Source organism: Oryza sativa, chromosome 6, assembly GCF_034140825.1.
Source record: "Oryza sativa Japonica Group chromosome 6, ASM3414082v1".
NCBI lineage: Eukaryota > Viridiplantae > Streptophyta > Magnoliopsida > Poales > Poaceae > Oryza > Oryza sativa.
In genome coordinates, this window is record NC_089040.1 from 30,948,851 (window position 1) to 30,966,263 (window position 17,413).

Sequence of the window (17,413 nt, forward strand, 5' to 3'; positions counted from 1 at the left end):
AGACATACTTACAGAATATGCCAACTTTAGCAAGTCCACGAAAGGTCAACCTTTGCTAGTGTATGTAGCGGCAACACCAGTGACAGTAAGCGCAGTCTTAGTGCAAGAGAAAGAAAACAAGCAAATGCCAGTTTACTTCGTATCAGAAGCTTTACAAGGGCCAAAGACAAGGTACACAGAAGTGGAAAAGTTGATTTATGCCATTGTGATGGCTTCAAGAAAGTTGAGACATTACTTCTTATCACATGACATAACGATACCGTCAGCATACCCGATAGGAGAGGTATTCAAAAATAAGGAGGTAGCAGGAATGATTGCAAAATGGGCAATGGAACTTCTACCATTTGATTTGAAGTATAACTCGAGAACAGCTATAAAGTCACAAGTTCTGGCGGATTTTTTGGCAGAATGGACTCCCAATGAGGTGGACAAAAAGGAAGAAGATGGAAAACCATGGATAGTATACTCTGATGGAGCATGCAATGCCACTGGTGCAGGGGTAGCAGCGGTTGTAAAAACACCGATGAAGCAAACACTCAAATATTCCGCAAAGCTAGTTTTCCCATCAACAAACAACACAGCAGAATACGAAGGAGTTTTATTAGCCATGAGAAAGGCAAGAGCACTAGGGGCTCGACGATTGATAATCAAAACTCATTCAAAGCTGGTGGCAGGTCACTTTTCCAAAAACATTTGAAGCAAAATAAGAGACAATGGCAAAGTACTTGGAAGAAGCAAGGCTGAATGAAAAACACTTCCTTGAGGGATAACAGTAAAAGCTATAACAAGAGAAGAAAATGGGGAAGCTGATGAGCTTGCAAAAGCAGCCGCCACAGGCCAACCATTGGAGAATTCATTCTTTGATATGTTAATTCAACCAAGTTATGAGAAAAGAGAAGTGGAAAACATACAAGGCGAGATAGATTGGAGAGAGCCAATTCTGAAGTATTTGGTTCGTGAACAACTTCCAGAAAAGGAAGAAGAAACAAGAAGAATACGGTTAATGTCAAGGAAATACAAAGTGATAGAAGGGTAGTTGTACAAGAGTGGAGTCACTGCCCCTTTGCTAAAATGTGTAACAAGAGAAGAAGGAAGAGAAATCACCTTGGAAATGTTAGACGAGATAAGAGTGGAAGCATTAGACAAAATGGCACAAAGCACAAAAGGAACCAAAAGCTATTATGAAAAAAGAGTGAAAATCAGGCAAATAGAAGAAGGTGATTTGGTCCTCAAGAAAACACTCAATGAAGTGGCTATTGGAAAGTTGGAATCGAAATGGGAAGGACCATTCATAGTAAAAAGGAAGTTAGAAACAGGAGCATACAAGCTGGCACACCTCGATGGAGAAGAGTTAAAGCACACTTGGAATGCTATTTCCTTGAAGAAATTCTATGTGTAAAAAAAAGAAAAAAAAGAGAAAGAAAGAAAAAAAGAAAATAAAAGAAAATAAAAGGAAACATGCTGCTTGAAGTGTACAATACCGACCACCTTTGTAAGATTCTCTTTTCTTCTCGATGTTAACACATATAAACAGGACGTAGGGTTGTTATCCATAATGAAGGCCCGAACCTGTATAAAAAGTTGTCTTGTGTGATTGTGAATCGGGAAAATCCTCCGCACGCTTCGGAGAGGAAAATCAAACTCAATAGCAAATCGAGAAAATCCTCCGCATGCTTCGGAGAGAGAAAAATCAAACTCGATAGCAAATCGAGAAAATCCTCCGCGCGCTTCGGAGAGGAAAATCAAACTCGATAGCAAATCGAGAAAAATCCTCTACACACTTCGGAGAGGAAAATCAAAGTCGATAGCAAATCGAGAAAATCCTCCGCACGCTTCGGAGAGGAAAATCCAACTCGATAGCAAATCGAGAAAATCCTCCGCACGCTTCGGAGAGGAAAATCCAACTCGATAGCAAATCGAGAAAATCCTCCGCACGCTTCGGAGAGGAAAATCCAACTCGATAGCAAATCGAGAAAATCCTCCGCACGCTTCGGAGAGGAAAATCCAACTCGATAGCAAATCGAGAAAATCCTCCGCACGCTTCGGAGAGGAAAATCCAACTCGATAGCAAATCGAGAAAATCCTCCGCACGCTTCGGAGAGGAGAGGAAAATCCAACTCGATACCAAATCGAGAAAACCCTCCGCACGCTTCGGAGAAGAAAAGCCAACTTGATGACATTTTTCGAATAAATTTTTACCTTAGCTATTTTGTATCAGAAAAGTATTCGGAAACTGTTTTATTAAAGACCACACGACAAATTTACATCTGATTGCTTGTTAAAAAAGGAAAAGAAGAAGGAAAAATGACATTGAGAGGAGAAGGCATTCCCGTGTAAGAGACAATTGAGTAGCGCATTTTCCATATTATAAGTTGACGCTCAGATGGTCTAAAGGTTTGCCAAAAATTAATGCTGCTCGAAGCATTATTCGAACGTCGTTTTCTAAACTCGACGACGAAGTCACGCAAACTGCCATCTCGATGTTCTCTTTGCCATTTAAAAAAAATTAAAAGAAAAAAATACAAGTGTCATCGTAATGTATTTCCTTCTCTTCATCATCACAATTAGTTGCTTGAGAAAAGAGCAACTTCTCATGTGTTCAAAATGCAATGTGCTTCATGTTTCGAGTTGAATGATACTTGCTACGGCGAACCACAACTTTTCGGTTCAAATAAACGCATAATGATTATCAAGAATAACCAGCTTCGAACTTCAAAATTTTATATCCTAGTGTTTTTTCAACCGAATAGGAGGACGGCGGTTCTCCCCTAGCTTTTGATTCGAACACGGTTTCGGTCGAAAACACACATCGCCCTTACCCGTGAGGGGCTTTTTGTAGCAGGGGGTGACCACCGTCCCTCCATATTCGGCCCAAAACACTGTAGAGAGAGATTGAGTCATTATTCTAAGTATCCGAGTGGAAATGGCCATTCGAACAGGGAAACGGTAAAACACTATTCGAGTCAGAAAATACCGTTCGAGTAAATTCTTGTCACTAAGTCTTATTATCCATTTTGAATGTTTCCTAAGTCAGTAACAGGTCAGCTACCGGATAAGTCGAAAAGGGTGGTCGAACTGGAAAAGACTATTTGCCATGGAAAAGACCCATGGTGGTGGAAAAGACCCTCGGTCGAGGAGAAGACCCATGGTGGTGGAAAAGACTCTTGATCATGAAGAAGGCGACTTAGACAACAAAGATGCCAAGAGAATATTCCTGAGGACCACTCAACCACTTCATCTAGCTGGCACCAAAAGACTATAATGACCTCCATAATGTACCAAAATGCCCTTAGGTTTAGCTGATATAGCAAGGGCATAATTGTAATTTCATGTGGGCCCAACAAAGGGCGCAACTGTAATCTCACATGTAAAGCTGTGAACTATATAAAGCAGACAAAAAGCCTGTAGCAGGCAGGATATCTTGGAATACTAAAAGTCTTGTCACTTAGTGTGTGTGTTCATTTGGTATTCGCGCTCATTTCTCAGGATAGGCGGGAAAAGGGGGTTTTCCCGTCTATCCCCAATCTTGTCTGTGACCTTGGGTCACGACAATGTTTTCTGGACGCGACTACGCGTCGCTCGCCGGACAGGGAGCGGGTGAAATCGGGTGCTGACGTCAGCGTCCGATTTATGTGCAAAACTACTGATTTTTCTCTTAAATTACTTATCCAAATCATGATCCGATTGCACCATTAAATTCGTTGCAATTAAATCTTCAAAACATGACCACACATGGATATATTCCGACGAAAAAATTTTTAGCTTATTATTGAATTTTTTTAAATGTTGCACGATGTTCCACCAAGTATATCGGAATTGTTTCACTAAATAGATCGAAAATGTTTCACTCGTTTAAATCGGACGTTGTTTCACCTTATATAAAAACAATGTTTCAGCAAATAGCGAAAGAATGTTTCAGTTCACTGCAACATTAAATCTATATATAGTGAAACATTGTGAATACACTAGGTGAAACATTTTTCGATGGAACAAAAAATAAACCAAATTTCCTTAATAGGGGATTTCCAAAAGGAAAAAGTACAAATTACCCCCCCCCCGAACTATCGCGGTCGTCCGAATTACCCCCCTTAACCACAAAACCGAACATTCTTCACCCCCAACTATGCAAACCGGACGAATTACCCCCTCGATCCAATCCGCGGTGGTTTTGATCGTGACAGTCCAGTCAGCATTTTATTTATTAAAAAAATGTGGGACCCACCTATCATAGTCTCTCATCTCTCTCTCCTCTCTCTCTCTCTCACTCATCCTCTCTCTCGCTAGTGGCGGAGGTAAGCGGCAACGGCGGTGCAGACAGCAGGCGGCGGCGCGGGATGACGCGGGACGGGCAGTCGGCAGGGGCGCGCGGGTCAAGCGGCGGCGCGGGGACGGGCGGGGGCGGGTGGACGGACCGTCGGCGCACACGGCGGTGCTCATGGCGGCACGCACGACGCGGCGGAGACATGGACGGGATGGTGGCCAGAAGCGGCGGCGAGGCGGGGAGGGGGTGGGGCGGCGCATGCGGCGAGGCGGGCGACTGAGGCAGAGGCGGAGCGGACGGCCGGCAGTGGAGGCAGAGCGAGCGGCGCGACTGCCGACGACGACGGCGGAGATGGCTGCGGGCGGCGGGCTAGCGAGGAGCCGACACCGATGGGCGGCCGGCTGCGGGGATGGCTGCGGGCTGCGGGCGGGCGTCGAGCGGGCGAGGAGCCAATGCCGACGGTGCTCGATGAGGTTGCAGCGGTAGAGCTCGAGGATGCTGGCCATGGCGGCCTCCCGCTCCCCGGTGCACTCCCCGGTCTCCTCGTCATCCGCGTCAAGCTCCTTCACCGCGAACACATGTTCCGACGAGGAGGAGCTCGCCTCGGGCGCGGGAGACGAACACCTCGTGCGCGTGCGCGTGCATCGCGGCGTCCATGTGGGGCGGAAGAGCCATGAGCGCCGACCGCCCGTCTGCCCGTCCCCGCGCCGCCATGAGCGCCCATCCGCGCCGTTTGCGTCGACCGCTCGCATGCCCACCCCTGCCCACCGCCCGTCCCGCGCCGCCGCTGCCGCTTGACCCGCGCGCCCCTGCCGACCACCTGCCGTCTGCACCGCCGCTGCCGCTTGCCTCCGCCACCAGCGAGAGAGAGGATGAGTGAGAGAGAGAGGAGAGAGAGATGAGAGACTATGACAGGTGGGTCCCACATTTTTTTAATAAATAAAATGCTGACTGGACTGCCACGTGTACGCCACGTAGACCAAAACCACCGCGGATTGGGTCGAGGGGGGTAATTCGTCCGGTTTGCATAGTTGAGGGTGAAGAATGCCCGGTTTTATGGTTCAGGGGGGTAATTCGGACGACCGTGATAGTTCCGGGGGTAATTCGTACTTTTTTTGTGGTTCAGGGGGGTAATTCGGACGACCGTGATGGAGTATTTCAGTTCACTGCAACATTAGATCTATACATAGTGAAACATTGTGAATGCACTAGATGAAACATTTTTTTTTGAAAAAAAACCAAATTTCCTTAATAGAGGATTTCCAAAATATGTGGGTTTTTTTTTTGCAATAGAGCTGTTTGTGTGTGGACACGTGGTGGGCTAGGTGGAGCGCAGGCATGCGCGCACGCGCGGGGGGGGGGGGGGAGCGCCCGAATTTTCCTCCCCCGCCCGGTGGCCCGAACGGAATCATTATCCATGTTTTCTTATTTATGTTTCGCAACAGGATCTTAAATTCTTAGGCATAGGGTAGTGACGGTACTTCTACATTCAGTTCGTCGAAGAATTGGCATAGAATTTGCAATTTTCAAGATTTCGGAGAGGAATTGAACTTTTGCTCAAGTTCTTTGGGAGTTTTGGACCTGGATCCTTTATTTTCGCATATATAGGTGGTGTTCTTTTCTTCCGAAGATGAAGACTAAGTTTTTTACACAAAACGAGGTGGTATTAACGTATGATTGATTAAGTTTTAATTATTACAAACTTGAAAATTAGATTAATATGATATTTTAGAGCAACTTTCATATAGAAAGTTTTCGCACGAAACGCTGTTTAGCAGTTTGAAAAACGTGCCACAGAAATTTTAATTTTCATTCAACTTTTGTTAGAGAAAAGAACAACTTTTGCTAGAGAAAAGAACAGAACCATATAGTCTACTGTTTTTTTACACCAACCATAGAGTCTCCTCTTGCTAGACTTTGAGCTGAACGCCATCCGACTACTCCGCAATCCGGGGGGGGGGGAGATGGTGACACGTGGGCTCTACTGTTTGTTTTGTCGCGTAGACACCACGTCGATTTTGCTATATATTTGTCGACAAATTTTTCCCCTAAAATTTGACAGATATAATTACAGTACAATCGTAGTGTAATTACACTGTAACTTGCATGTAATTACACTGTAACTATAGTGTAACTTGTATGTAATTTTTAAAAATCTCTCCGTAACATGTTATTTCGGTAAAATGGAGGTCGTGGGAACAAATTCTTTCATATATGTATGTGCTATGATTTGTTTTCTTCCTCACCAAAACAAATCTTGTAATAGATCTAACGATTCAAAATTATGTGAAACTTACATATAAGTTACGCTGTAGTTACACGCAAGTTACAATGTAATTACACTACGATTGTGCTATAATTACATTTGTCAAATTTTTGAGGAAAAATTTATCGACAAATGTATAGGCAGTCCCAAAATCTCTCTCAAAACGGTGTGGGGAGGTAAATTGATTCGCTGTGCTCGATTTTGCCAATTAGAGACGAAAATCAAACTCAGCCAATGGTTGAGGGATCCGAAATAAACTTTTTTCCTTCTGTAGGAGTTGATCGTTGGACCAAAGTGAAAGTATCTTAGGCCTTTGAACTAACTCCTGGGTCTCATGGGCTGGCTGCGATGCGGAATGCATGGGCCTTGGGAAATGGGTGGGCCAATGTCTCTTCGGCCCGGTTTGAAGCCCACCACACCACCTCACCTCGCCGCCGCCGCCATCGCCTTCTCAATCCCCAATTCGCACGCGGAGCTAATCCTCTTCTAGGGTTCCGACGAATCCCGAGCTCGGAGGCCGATGGCGTCGTCGTCGTCGGCGGCGTCGGGGAAGTCGCGGCCGGAGTGCATCAACTCGTCGAACCCGTTCCACGAGTGCTCCGACTACTGCCTCCGCAAGATCGCCGAGGCCAAGGAGCGCATCGAGGACGAGCAGCGGCCGCCGGTGGACCGCACCGTCCACCCCGACTGCATCAACGCCTCCAACCCCTACCACGTCTGCTCCGAGTACTGCTTCAAGAGGATCGCCGACGCCAAATCAGGTGCTAGCCCCGCCTCCTCCTCTCGCTTCTGTACGTATTTTCTGATCGGAGCAATTTGCGCCATGGGTGATGTCCATGAATCCATACTATAGTGGTAATTCTAATTCGAGGCTAGGAGTAATTCGATTCGTCCTGAGCCTGTATTGGGTGCTTATGGAGTGATTCATTGGCTTCGATTTAGGGTTGGAGCGTGCGGAGCAAGAACCGCCTTCTGCAGACGCTGGCAAATCCGACGCTGCCCAAGCTGAGGGTGGTGGTGGTGATGATGATGCGGAGCAGGAGGACGCCGGCTCAGACGACGGTTACCCGCAGATGACAGAGAAGCAGAAGAAGCTATTTGAGTTGCGGCTGAAGATGGTGCGGTCATCGGCAATTCCATTGTTTTGTCATAGCTGTTGTCTGTGCAGTCTTGGGTATTCATCTCTTTGCTGTTTCTCGTGCTGCAGAATGAAGCTAGGAAGGCAAATCAGCAAGCGATGGTGGCAGAGAAGAAGAGGATGGAGCCTCGCGCTGAGAGTAGAGGTGTTTCTAAACAAAAGTGGCTGGAAGACAGAAAAAAGAAGATCGGAAAGCTTCTTGACTCAAATGGCCTGGACATGACAAAGTCTTACATGCTCGATACACAGGAGTCGGCCGAAGCAAAATACAAGAAGTGGGAAAAGGAACCTGCACCATATGGTTGGGATGGTGAGTTCCATCTCTCGAATTTCTTCATTCAATTTATATTCAGAGGCATATTCTGTAGCTTTGGTGAATTTCGACACATCCGTATTCATATTGCTGTCTCTCATGGCCGGTTGTCGTTGTGGTGTTTATTATACGTGTTTTAAGCTAATTCCAAATGAATTTTCTGAAGTTACTTGAATAATTGTTTGTCAGTTTGTTACCTAGTAGTATATGGCATGTTGTTCCTTTCCCATCAGGGTCTAGGTTGTCATATCAGTTTCTTTGTTTTATAAGTTTAACCTGTGCTTTGCAAACTTTACCAACATATGTTTCTGTTTTTCCTGCATTTAAATATTAAACCTGCAAGTGTAAATTACTGATGTTCTTAAACAAGATTATATGTTATATATGCTCTTGACAAATGCTCCCTATAATTTTTGCGTCTAGCCTTCAGCAATGCAACATCTGGTTAGCATTTCTTGTTACATAGTGCATTGAATGTCTGGCACCATGAGATGTCTACTTACATGATTCTTTATATCTGGAAATCCCTGATGCTTATGTTATAGTCAGAAATCAGAAAGCATCAAGGTAGCCGCCATAGGCCCATGGTTATAGCTTGTTGTTTGAAACAATTTGAGTTTGGCCATGAACTCCCTTTGATCTTTTTAATTTAAACCTCGTACCTCTATATAAATGGGGGTGTTCTCACTTGCAGTTTTCAACCAGAAGACCTTATATGATGCATACAAAAAGAGGACCAAGAACATTGAGGTTGACATGGAGGCATACAACAAAGCAAAGGAAGCCGATCCTGAATTTTATCGGGACGCTTCAAGTCTCCAATATGGGAAGGTACTTGCCATCGTACCAAACTTTGTACTAATTGAATTTAAGGCCCTTCTGTCATGGAGTCCTTATCGATGGCTTGTGCGTTGAACAGGTGTCTAAGGTCCCGGAAGAAAACATAGACAGGATGGTTAATGAGCTTAAGGAACGGGATGAGAAACGGAAAGCATTCAGCAGGAGGCGCAAGTTCCATGAAGACAAGGACATTGACTCGATCAATGACCGGAACGAACACTTCAACAAGAAGGTTGAGAGGGCATTTGGCAAGTATACTCTTGAGATCAAGAACAATCTTGAAAGGGGGACTGCCTTGCCAGATTAGAAACTCTGCACACTCTGCTGGTAGAGAGTGGACATGTTGTCTGTTTCCCCAGCTGTCTTTTGCTTGTAAGTTGTAACCTATCAACAATTTGCTTGGAAACTGTAACTGTAAGAAAGCCAACTCGGATGTAATGTCGTGAGAATATAGCATATTCGAGAAGTTGTGTATCCAAAATGAGCGGAATCATTAACTATAGTGATTTTGCAATGTATCCAAATGAGCATAATCATTAACTGTAGTGGTGTGCTGGTGCCCCAAATGTCTTGCAATAAGCCGCACGTCCGAATCCCAATTATAACGCCGGTCTGTCTAGGGATGGACGAGACTACAAACTTGTCCAGACAGTCTAGAAGATGCCTTAATTGTAGCTAATTGCTACAATTAAGGTTGATCTAGACAAGGTCACGAACAAGTTGCTGAGCAAGAGAAATTATCGGTTTGTCTGTTGCCATTGCTATATGGAGTATATGTTGGTAGTATACTGCTATCGGTCAAGCAAGCCAGTGGGTGTAACCGTGTAAGAAAGTGACTGTTCCTAACCTTAATTTTGATTTGGATGATGGTAATTCAGGAACGCTAATTAGGCCGGTTGAGGTAGCAGCATCGTGCGGCAGTGTTGGGAAATGATTTGCCTTAGCATATATTGGTTGGCTGTTCAGTCACAGTTGAGACTTGAGCCAGGTGAGGATTTCATTTTCAGGCTTTAGTGTCTTGCTTACTCTTCACTACTATAACAGTTTAGTCTTTTTTTGAGTGTCCTGTTAGAAATATCACTCTCTTGTTACAGTTCTTGCGTTCACCTTTTTCTAGGTGATAGCTAACAAAATGAAGATTTCACTTTCTAGGTTTATTTTACTTGATGGCACATGGTCTAAGCAAGCACTGTACTCTCTGCAAGCTACCAACATACTCCTACACAGCAAGCAGCTCAAGTTGTTCTCTGAGAAACGCCTGAAATCTGATTGAAATCAAGTTGGCACTTAACTGGCCAAGAAACCGGTCATGATAGTTGGAGTAGTACCATTGCTTAGTTTCTGTCACACAATTGTCTGAAAAGCTTTCTCCTTTTTGGAAGGAAATGAAAGGGAAAAAAAAAAGAAGTCTTGTCTGAAAGTGTGTGAGAATCAGGCCGTCCTGAAGCCATCACTTTCAGAGCATCTGGGACTTGAAGAATTTGGCAAGTGAAGAAGGATGTAGAGGGATGTGGATTTTCATCCCTCGAGGGGATATCCCCTCATTATTTACATGTCATTTAAATTTAAATAGTTATCAAAAAATTTTAAAAACAATTAACAACATAGATTAATACGAAATATATCACTCCACAAACATGCAAGACCAAATTCAACTTATACAAGTTGTAACAAAAATAACAAATTAACTGAAAATAGTTATCGCACATTCGCAATTATATTGTTATTTTTGTTACAACTTATAGAAGTTATATATTTCATATTAATCTATGTTGCCAATTTTTTCATATTTTTTATTGACTATTTAGGTGGCATGCACGAAACGAGCAGATATCCCATGGAGGGATAAAATCACTTTCCCGATGTAAAGATAACCAGAAAGAAGAAATGACATCAGGCGTGAGCGAAACTTGCCGGACGAGTGGCCATCGCAATTAGTTACCAGTAACACACAAGGAATCATCGCATCTCGCCGCAATTAAGGGTCGCCCGTTTTTGGCTCGTTTCCACCGTCCGCTAGCTTTGTTCCATCCTGACCGACGGCGGGGAAGAGCTATAAACACGCAAATAGCTCGTTGGCCACCGCGCGCGCGTCGCTCTCCCGCCTTTCGTCAATGAATGAGCTATAAACTTTCTCACACCCAGATTTTTATTTTTTTTGCCCCCTCCTCTTCTTTCTCTCTCTTGTGTTGTGTGTGACCATGCAAGCGAGAGCAAGTTGGCATGGACGACAGGTGCCTACTTTTCGAGCTATCGTTGCGGCGTTATTTATAACCGACAACAAGACAAAGAGGACACCAGAGCCAGCCAATGTCGCCGTCACCATGACGGCGAATAGGACTCGGTCCGTGTGGACAGCCGGGTCCTCCTCCGTTGGAACCACGGCAACCACACCCTATCTGCAGTGGCCGATCTAGAAAAATAATTCATTGGTATCATAACGTGTCTATCGATATTATAATTATAGTATTGTAATATATGAACAAGCAGTTTAACCATAACTTTTATCGAAAGTCGTCGGTATCGTTTGACACCGATGTTAATACTGTAGATTCGCCCATACCTGCCACCGCCGGTGGCGACCAACCAAAAAAAGTTCGCCGGATCGATCGATCGATCGACGCATGGCCCACGAGCGGATCGATATGATGATCACAGACAGCATCCACACAAAAAGGGAGATGAAAAGATGCGAGGTTCCTTCGCGCGCGCGCGCGCATGGCCGGAGATCGACGGCGAAAGCAGCAAATCGGTCATTCGCCGCCGCCGTTGCCATCGCCCACGGGGATCCCTACCACTTTGGTCATGGCTTTTGGGACGAATAGAATAGAACCTAATTTTGGAGCTAAAGCAGTAACAACATAAAATGGACCACGGTATCCAAAAACGCTACGAACATTCACATTCAGATTTTTTGTGTGTGTGTGTGTGTGGATCGACAAAAACAAATTCTTCGCTCCATCGATCCATCTCTTCTTCTTCTTTTGTTGATTGAAATGAACAGAAGCATGCATGATTCAAAGCTTTTGGGGGGAATTTACTCCAAAAATCAATATAAAAAAATAATCGAGCTTCAATCTGCGGCAAAATCAAAAGAGCTCTCGTTTTTGTACAGTGCTGTGCTGTGTTACGTGTACCGAATCGCATATCCATGCGGAGACGAGCTTCGCCTACTCGGGGCGTGTCATCCTGGGCAGCACGTGCAGCGACACCACCCGCTTCCCGCCCGGCGCCGCCACCTCCCACATGCGCGGCGGCGGCGGCGGCGCCGCCCACGATTCCCTCCTCGCTGCTGGTGGCGGCGGCGGCGGTGGCGTGACGTCCACGATCAACACCTTCCCACCGCCGGGGGCCACCACGCAGGCCTTCCCGCCGGCGACGGTCATCTCCGCCGCCCCCTTGAGGCGGTCGGACTCGGCTACCGTCCTCCAGCGGTCGGCGCCCCAGTCGTAGGCGGTGAGCGCGCCGCGCTCCTCGTCAACGACGTAGATGGTCTCGCCGTCGTCCGGGGGCGACGCCGCCGCGGGGCCCTTCCAGCCGGCGAGCATGCCGGGCGGCATGTCCTCCCAGCGGCCGGCGCGGAGGTCGAACACGGCGCCCTCCTTGGCGCCGGGGGTGCGGAGGTTGACCATGCAGACCTTCCCGCCGGAGCAGACGGCCTCCGCGGCGTCGCGGCTGAACCGCCCGTCGCGCAGCGGCGGGATCGGCTCCCACGCGGCGGCGGGGGGCGGCGAGGCCGCGGGGTCCCACGTCGCGCCGGAGCGGGCGACGGCCGGGTCGTAGCCGGCGCCGACGCCCCCGGCGACGAACACGCGGCCGCGCGCCGCGCCGGCCGCGCACCAGCGGCGCGGGGATAGCGGGATCCGCGGGCCGAGCTGCCACCGCGGCGTGGGCGCGGCCGGGTCGAACACGAGCGGGCGGGAGAGCGCAGGGTGCAGGGACTGCGTGGAGCCCGAGACGAGGACGAGGCGGCCGGCGGCGGCGACGGACTGCAGCGGGAGGCGGCGAGCGAGGAAGGAGGGGTGCCAGAGCATGGGCGGCGGCGACGGCATTGGCGGCGAGGGAAGCGCGTCCCAGCGTCCAGCCAAGGGGTCGTAGGCGGCAAACGAGACGCCGGCGTCGGCATCCGCGTCGTCGAGGAGCGCGTACAGAGACAAAAACGGCGGGAACGACGGCGCGTACATGAGCCGTCTCCACGGCCGGCAAACGGCGTGCAGGAGTCGCGGCGGGAGCGGCGAGAGGCAGAGCTGCGCCAGGTGGTCCGGCAACCCGGGGAGCAGCGGCTGCGGCGGCGTGGTGGTCGTCATCGTCGTCGGCGGCGGCGGCGCCACCGCCTCCTCTTCCATGCCGCCGTCCATGGCAGCAGCAGCTGGTAGCGAAGGGCGGAGCCGCTTGTGATTCTGGCCGGAGGAGGAAGTGATCGCCGTCGTGGTCGTCGTCGGCGGCGGCGGCTTGCAGTAGGGGCGCTTAGCCGCGGCCATCATGGTCGCAATACTACTATATCAGAGGAGGAACCCGAGTTGCTTCAGCGAGCACGGCGGTAGCAGGAGCAGTATTATATTGGGGGCGGACGCATGTGCGTAGGCGAGGTGGTACAATTAATCCGGAAAGGTTGGGGGGTGCAGTGCAGGGGAGGGGGAAGGCTTGACCACCTCCCCCATACGGCCATAGATATGGGAACATGAGAGGAGAGGTCACTGGTCAGCTTGTGTTTGTGTGGTGCTAAGCGAAGCTAACACAGCAGCAACATGTATGTACAGCCAGGCTGCAACGCGGGTAGCCGCGACGTTGGGTCGCCGTTGCCTCCACACAATGTACAGAGCACAGCTGCACAGGCCCATGCGGCTAGCTTTTAGGCACGTACGTGTACACATGCATCAGGGGACTCAGGATCACTCATCGAACTAGCTGGAAATTATTATAGCGTTGGTCGTCGTTGCAAAAAGCAAAAGAAAACGAGGATTTTTTTTCCGTGAACGCTTAAAAGAATTACATGTTAATATATTATAAAAAAAATCTGTTGCACGACGCAATCAGCCAGATTGGCTTTTGCCAAGGGAAGAGAAAAAAACACAACCAAGAAAAAGGGAAGAGAATACTATGACAGCTAAACGCAACTCTAATCAGTTGGGAGAGAGACAGAGTCACACTATACTCCCAAGAAATTTCTAAAAGAAGCAACGCCAACTAACGACCACAGATGACCCTTCGAGAGAATGGACTCTACAACCACTGAGACCGAAGAGAGCGCAGAGTCGAAGAGCCTAGAGGAAGAACATTTAGTATTACCTTTCTTCCAAAATATATTTTTTTATATTATAAATCTAAGATACATATAGTTGTTTAGATTTATAGTTAGATATAATTATATTCTGGGATGGAGGGGGTAGTACTTGTTAGTTTTAGTTTTCACTATTTACGTCTACAATGCGAGATCGAGACATTCAGCTGTGATTAAGTCATCTATATCTATAAATATAAGTATTTTCTAGCATCCAAAATTTATTTATAAATTCAAATATTTCTCTATTACTATTTTCCCAGTCCAACATCTCCCAATAATTCCATGTATTTATTGATGTGTCCCTGAGCATGATCACTTCTAGGCAGGCAAACTTCTATGAGCATCAAAGTGATTTCACTTTTAACCTTAGTGCAGAGGAACCTTATATTGATTGATGGATAGAGGAAGTGCGTCATTAGTGCAGACTGCAACAAAATTAACCCGTACGTCAGCTGTGATTAACAAATTAAGGATAACAAAGCTAGTGCACAACTGTGCAATGATGGATCCACTTTATGACAACATAAAACGAACTACACGTCAGTTAACTTGCGTGGTCACCATCCACCAGAAAGGAAGAAAAAAAATGCTGTAAAACGATCGAGTTGACGAACTCTAGCTAGCAGCTGGTACACATATACAATCTCATTTGGCTGCTGCTGATGCTTTTTCATTCTGTGACTCAAAAGCTGCACGATCGGGATCTCCCCTGTATCTTCTCTTCTGCTCTTGCACTTTGGACCTCTCGTTGTGCTATCATCATACAGCAAATTTTCAACGCTGGGAAAGTACTATTAGAATTCTATGAGTCTGATTTCTTTGACAAATTACACACTTACCTACGACTCGAGATTGCAATGCAGGTGCAGAAAGATTTTTGGAGAAATCATACCTTGAGAAAACGGGCATGAATAATTTGCATATAATCTATCAGCTATAATAATCTTATAATCTAAAAGGAATGAATGAATTATAGTAGAACAGGCCGCTGACTGGCATATAATCATAACAATCTTGGGATCATTTTAGGCCAAAAATAATTGGCAGGCCACCCTTTGGAATTTGGAAAAGAATTCACGGTAAAGCATAGGAACACAATCTGATTCGACATATCTGAGTTGGGATATTCGATGGTGGAGCAGATCCCATTCAAAGCAACTTTCTGCTCTCTGAATTTGGACATTCACATTCTTTCCTCCTTTTGTTTTTCCCTTCTCGTTTGATATATACGGCTCCCTCCATCCCTTTATTTTTTAAAAAATAAAATAAAATTTGTGCTACAAAAATTGGCACTCTAAAGTACTTGTCTCATCAATTATCTCTCATTCATATTTCTCCTAACCCCATCCTTACCACATGTCATTTAATAAAATGTTTTATATTATTTCTCATGAAACTTTAATCTATGATAACCAATTTAAAACGGTAACCTTTTAGACTGGGAGAGTATACTATCTACTCCTCCCTCAGTTTAATACAACGAATCAAGCTCAGGTATGTGAAATGGTCGGGTGTGTTTAGCGATTACACATAGACTTTTTAGTTAATCACACATAGACTTTTCCGCCGGCCGACGGAGGGACGATGAGAATTGATGGATGATGTATGTGCGAAAAAGTAGGGAGCAACCAGCCAACCGACGAACCAATGGGGGAGGAGTCAATGTGTAAAGGCAGGGATATGCATACACTTGCAAATCAGATCAGATCAGATCAGATTGATTATTGCCTGCTCCTTTTTGGATGCTACTGTAGCAAACCTACCAGCAAAAAACCCAATACCTCCATTTATGGAAGAGGAGTACACTTGCCTTTTCAAGTATTTGGACTTTTGCACTGTTGCTTTGCCTGCAATTTGCAAAAAAGCTTTTGTTTGATTATGGGTTGTGGCACAGGCACTAAACATCCTCAAATATAGTGCTACTCCTTTTGATTTAAATCTGTAGATAATACTAGGTCGGCATGGTTCAAACTTATGGAATCATGATGCCACTGAAATTTTTTTTGGATGGAAGTTGTAAAAGTTGAAACTTTATCAGTGGTGTATGAGCAAAGAGATGTTTCAGTGGTATCTTTCGGAATGGTTGTACCAGTCCAATTTTCTCTTTGCTTTGCCCTTATCAAGTTGATCGGAGCGAAATTATGCTCAAACATATTATAGGCTATATTTTAAGGCCATGTTTAGATCCCACCCTAAAATTTTTCACCCTGTCACATCGAACGTTCAAACACCTGCATTAAGTATTAAATATAGGCTTAAAAAATAACTAATTGCATAGATTGTGACTAATTTGTGAGACGAATATTTTAAGCCTAATTGCTCCATGATTTGATAATGTGATGCTACAGTAAACATTTGCTAATGATAGATTAATTAAGCTTAATAAATTCGTCTCGCGGTTTACTGACGGATTCTGTAATTAGTTTTTTTATTAGTGCCCGAACATCCCATACGACACCCTATATAATATCCGATGTGACACGCCAAAACTTTACACCACTGGATCTAAACATCCCCTAAGCTAAAAAAATTCACTCGAAACAATTCAGTTTATTTTTGGTTGAATAAATATCAACTTTCTATGTACTGTATCATTTAGGTAAACAGCTCTTTTGAAGAAATGAATAGCAACCAGATATCTCAGGATAGGAAACAGATCCCCTGACTTTGTGCAGTTTGCAGTTGTGCCACTGACATGTGAGGGCATAACTGCAAACTGCACAAAGTTAGGGGATCCTCATTCCTCAGGATAGGAGGGCCATGACGTACGGTACAGAAAGCACAGCTGGAAATGGCATGAAAAACATTGGGAAAAAAAAGAGAGAATGGCATACGTGAGGCATTATGGGATAGAGAGAGAAAGAGATGGAAGAGGACGACAAGTTGTTTTGGCCATTTGCTCAATTGCTCCAAATTTTTTTTTTTTTTGCGTGTTGTTGGTTATTGAATTGAATATTTGAATGGTGCGTGTAGACGTACGTAGTGGGCAGGCCACTAGCAGACGGTCACATGCGTACATTGCGTCACCGCGGAAAAGGCACCGTTCGTCCGCATTTTTCAAACTACATATACGTACATCAGAGTTAGCTAGGAGTATTTGCCGACTACATTCACCTCAGTTATTTCCGGGTTTTCTTATTTTTTGTCTTGGTTTTCTTTAATCATTGGGGGCCATGGGCGAAGGACACGCTGAACGCTTTTAAGAAGATTGCTAAATTTCGAATGATTAAAATTGCTAGAAATTCTAGTCATATTTATTTTATTTATTTATCTTATTTAACATAAAGCTAGCTGAAAGGATAGCTAGATTT

General features: G+C 45.8%; 2 protein-coding genes across 3 annotated transcripts; one reads left to right on the plus strand and one right to left on the minus strand.

Annotated features, from left to right (window-relative positions):
- The first annotated feature begins 7,015 nt into the window (after positions 1-7,015).
- LOC4342038 (uncharacterized) lies at positions 7,016-9,363 on the plus strand. 2 transcript variants are annotated; one of them, XM_066311382.1, is made up of 5 exons: positions 7,016-7,318; positions 7,470-7,645; positions 7,735-7,975; positions 8,673-8,809; positions 8,898-9,363. In XM_066311382.1, exons 1-5 carry the CDS (start codon positions 7,048-7,050, stop codon positions 9,123-9,125), a joined length of 1,053 nt encoding a protein of 350 aa, XP_066167479.1. In that variant the 5' UTR covers positions 7,016-7,047; the 3' UTR covers positions 9,126-9,363. The 2 variants fall into 2 exon arrangements, with proteins under 2 accessions (XP_066167479.1, XP_015644493.1); XM_015789007.3 differs by having other exon boundaries at positions 7,016-7,288.
- Positions 9,364-11,767: 2,404 nt separating this feature from the next.
- On the minus strand, positions 11,768-13,348 carry LOC4342039 (F-box/kelch-repeat protein SKIP25). Its single transcript, XM_015786220.3, has one exon. It carries the CDS (start codon positions 13,300-13,302, stop codon positions 11,989-11,991), a length of 1,314 nt encoding a protein of 437 aa, XP_015641706.1. The 5' UTR covers positions 13,303-13,348; the 3' UTR covers positions 11,768-11,988.
- Between the last annotated feature and the right edge of the window lie 4,065 nt (positions 13,349-17,413).

Bases quoted from the DNA above. Each gene is read 5' to 3' on its own strand.
- LOC4342038 (XM_066311382.1), top strand. From the start codon at position 7,048: ATGGCGTCGTCGTCGTCGGCGGCGTCGGGGAAGTCGCGGCCGGAGTGC. The intron at 7,319-7,469 runs GTACGTATTTTC...GCTTCGATTTAG, and splicing joins CGCCTCCTCCTCTCGCTTCT to GGTTGGAGCGTGCGGAGCAA. The intron at 8,810-8,897 runs GTACTTGCCATC...TGCGTTGAACAG, and splicing joins CAAGTCTCCAATATGGGAAG to GTGTCTAAGGTCCCGGAAGA.
- LOC4342039 (XM_015786220.3), bottom strand. From the start codon at position 13,302: ATGATGGCCGCGGCTAAGCGCCCCTACTGCAAGCCGCCGCCGCCGACG.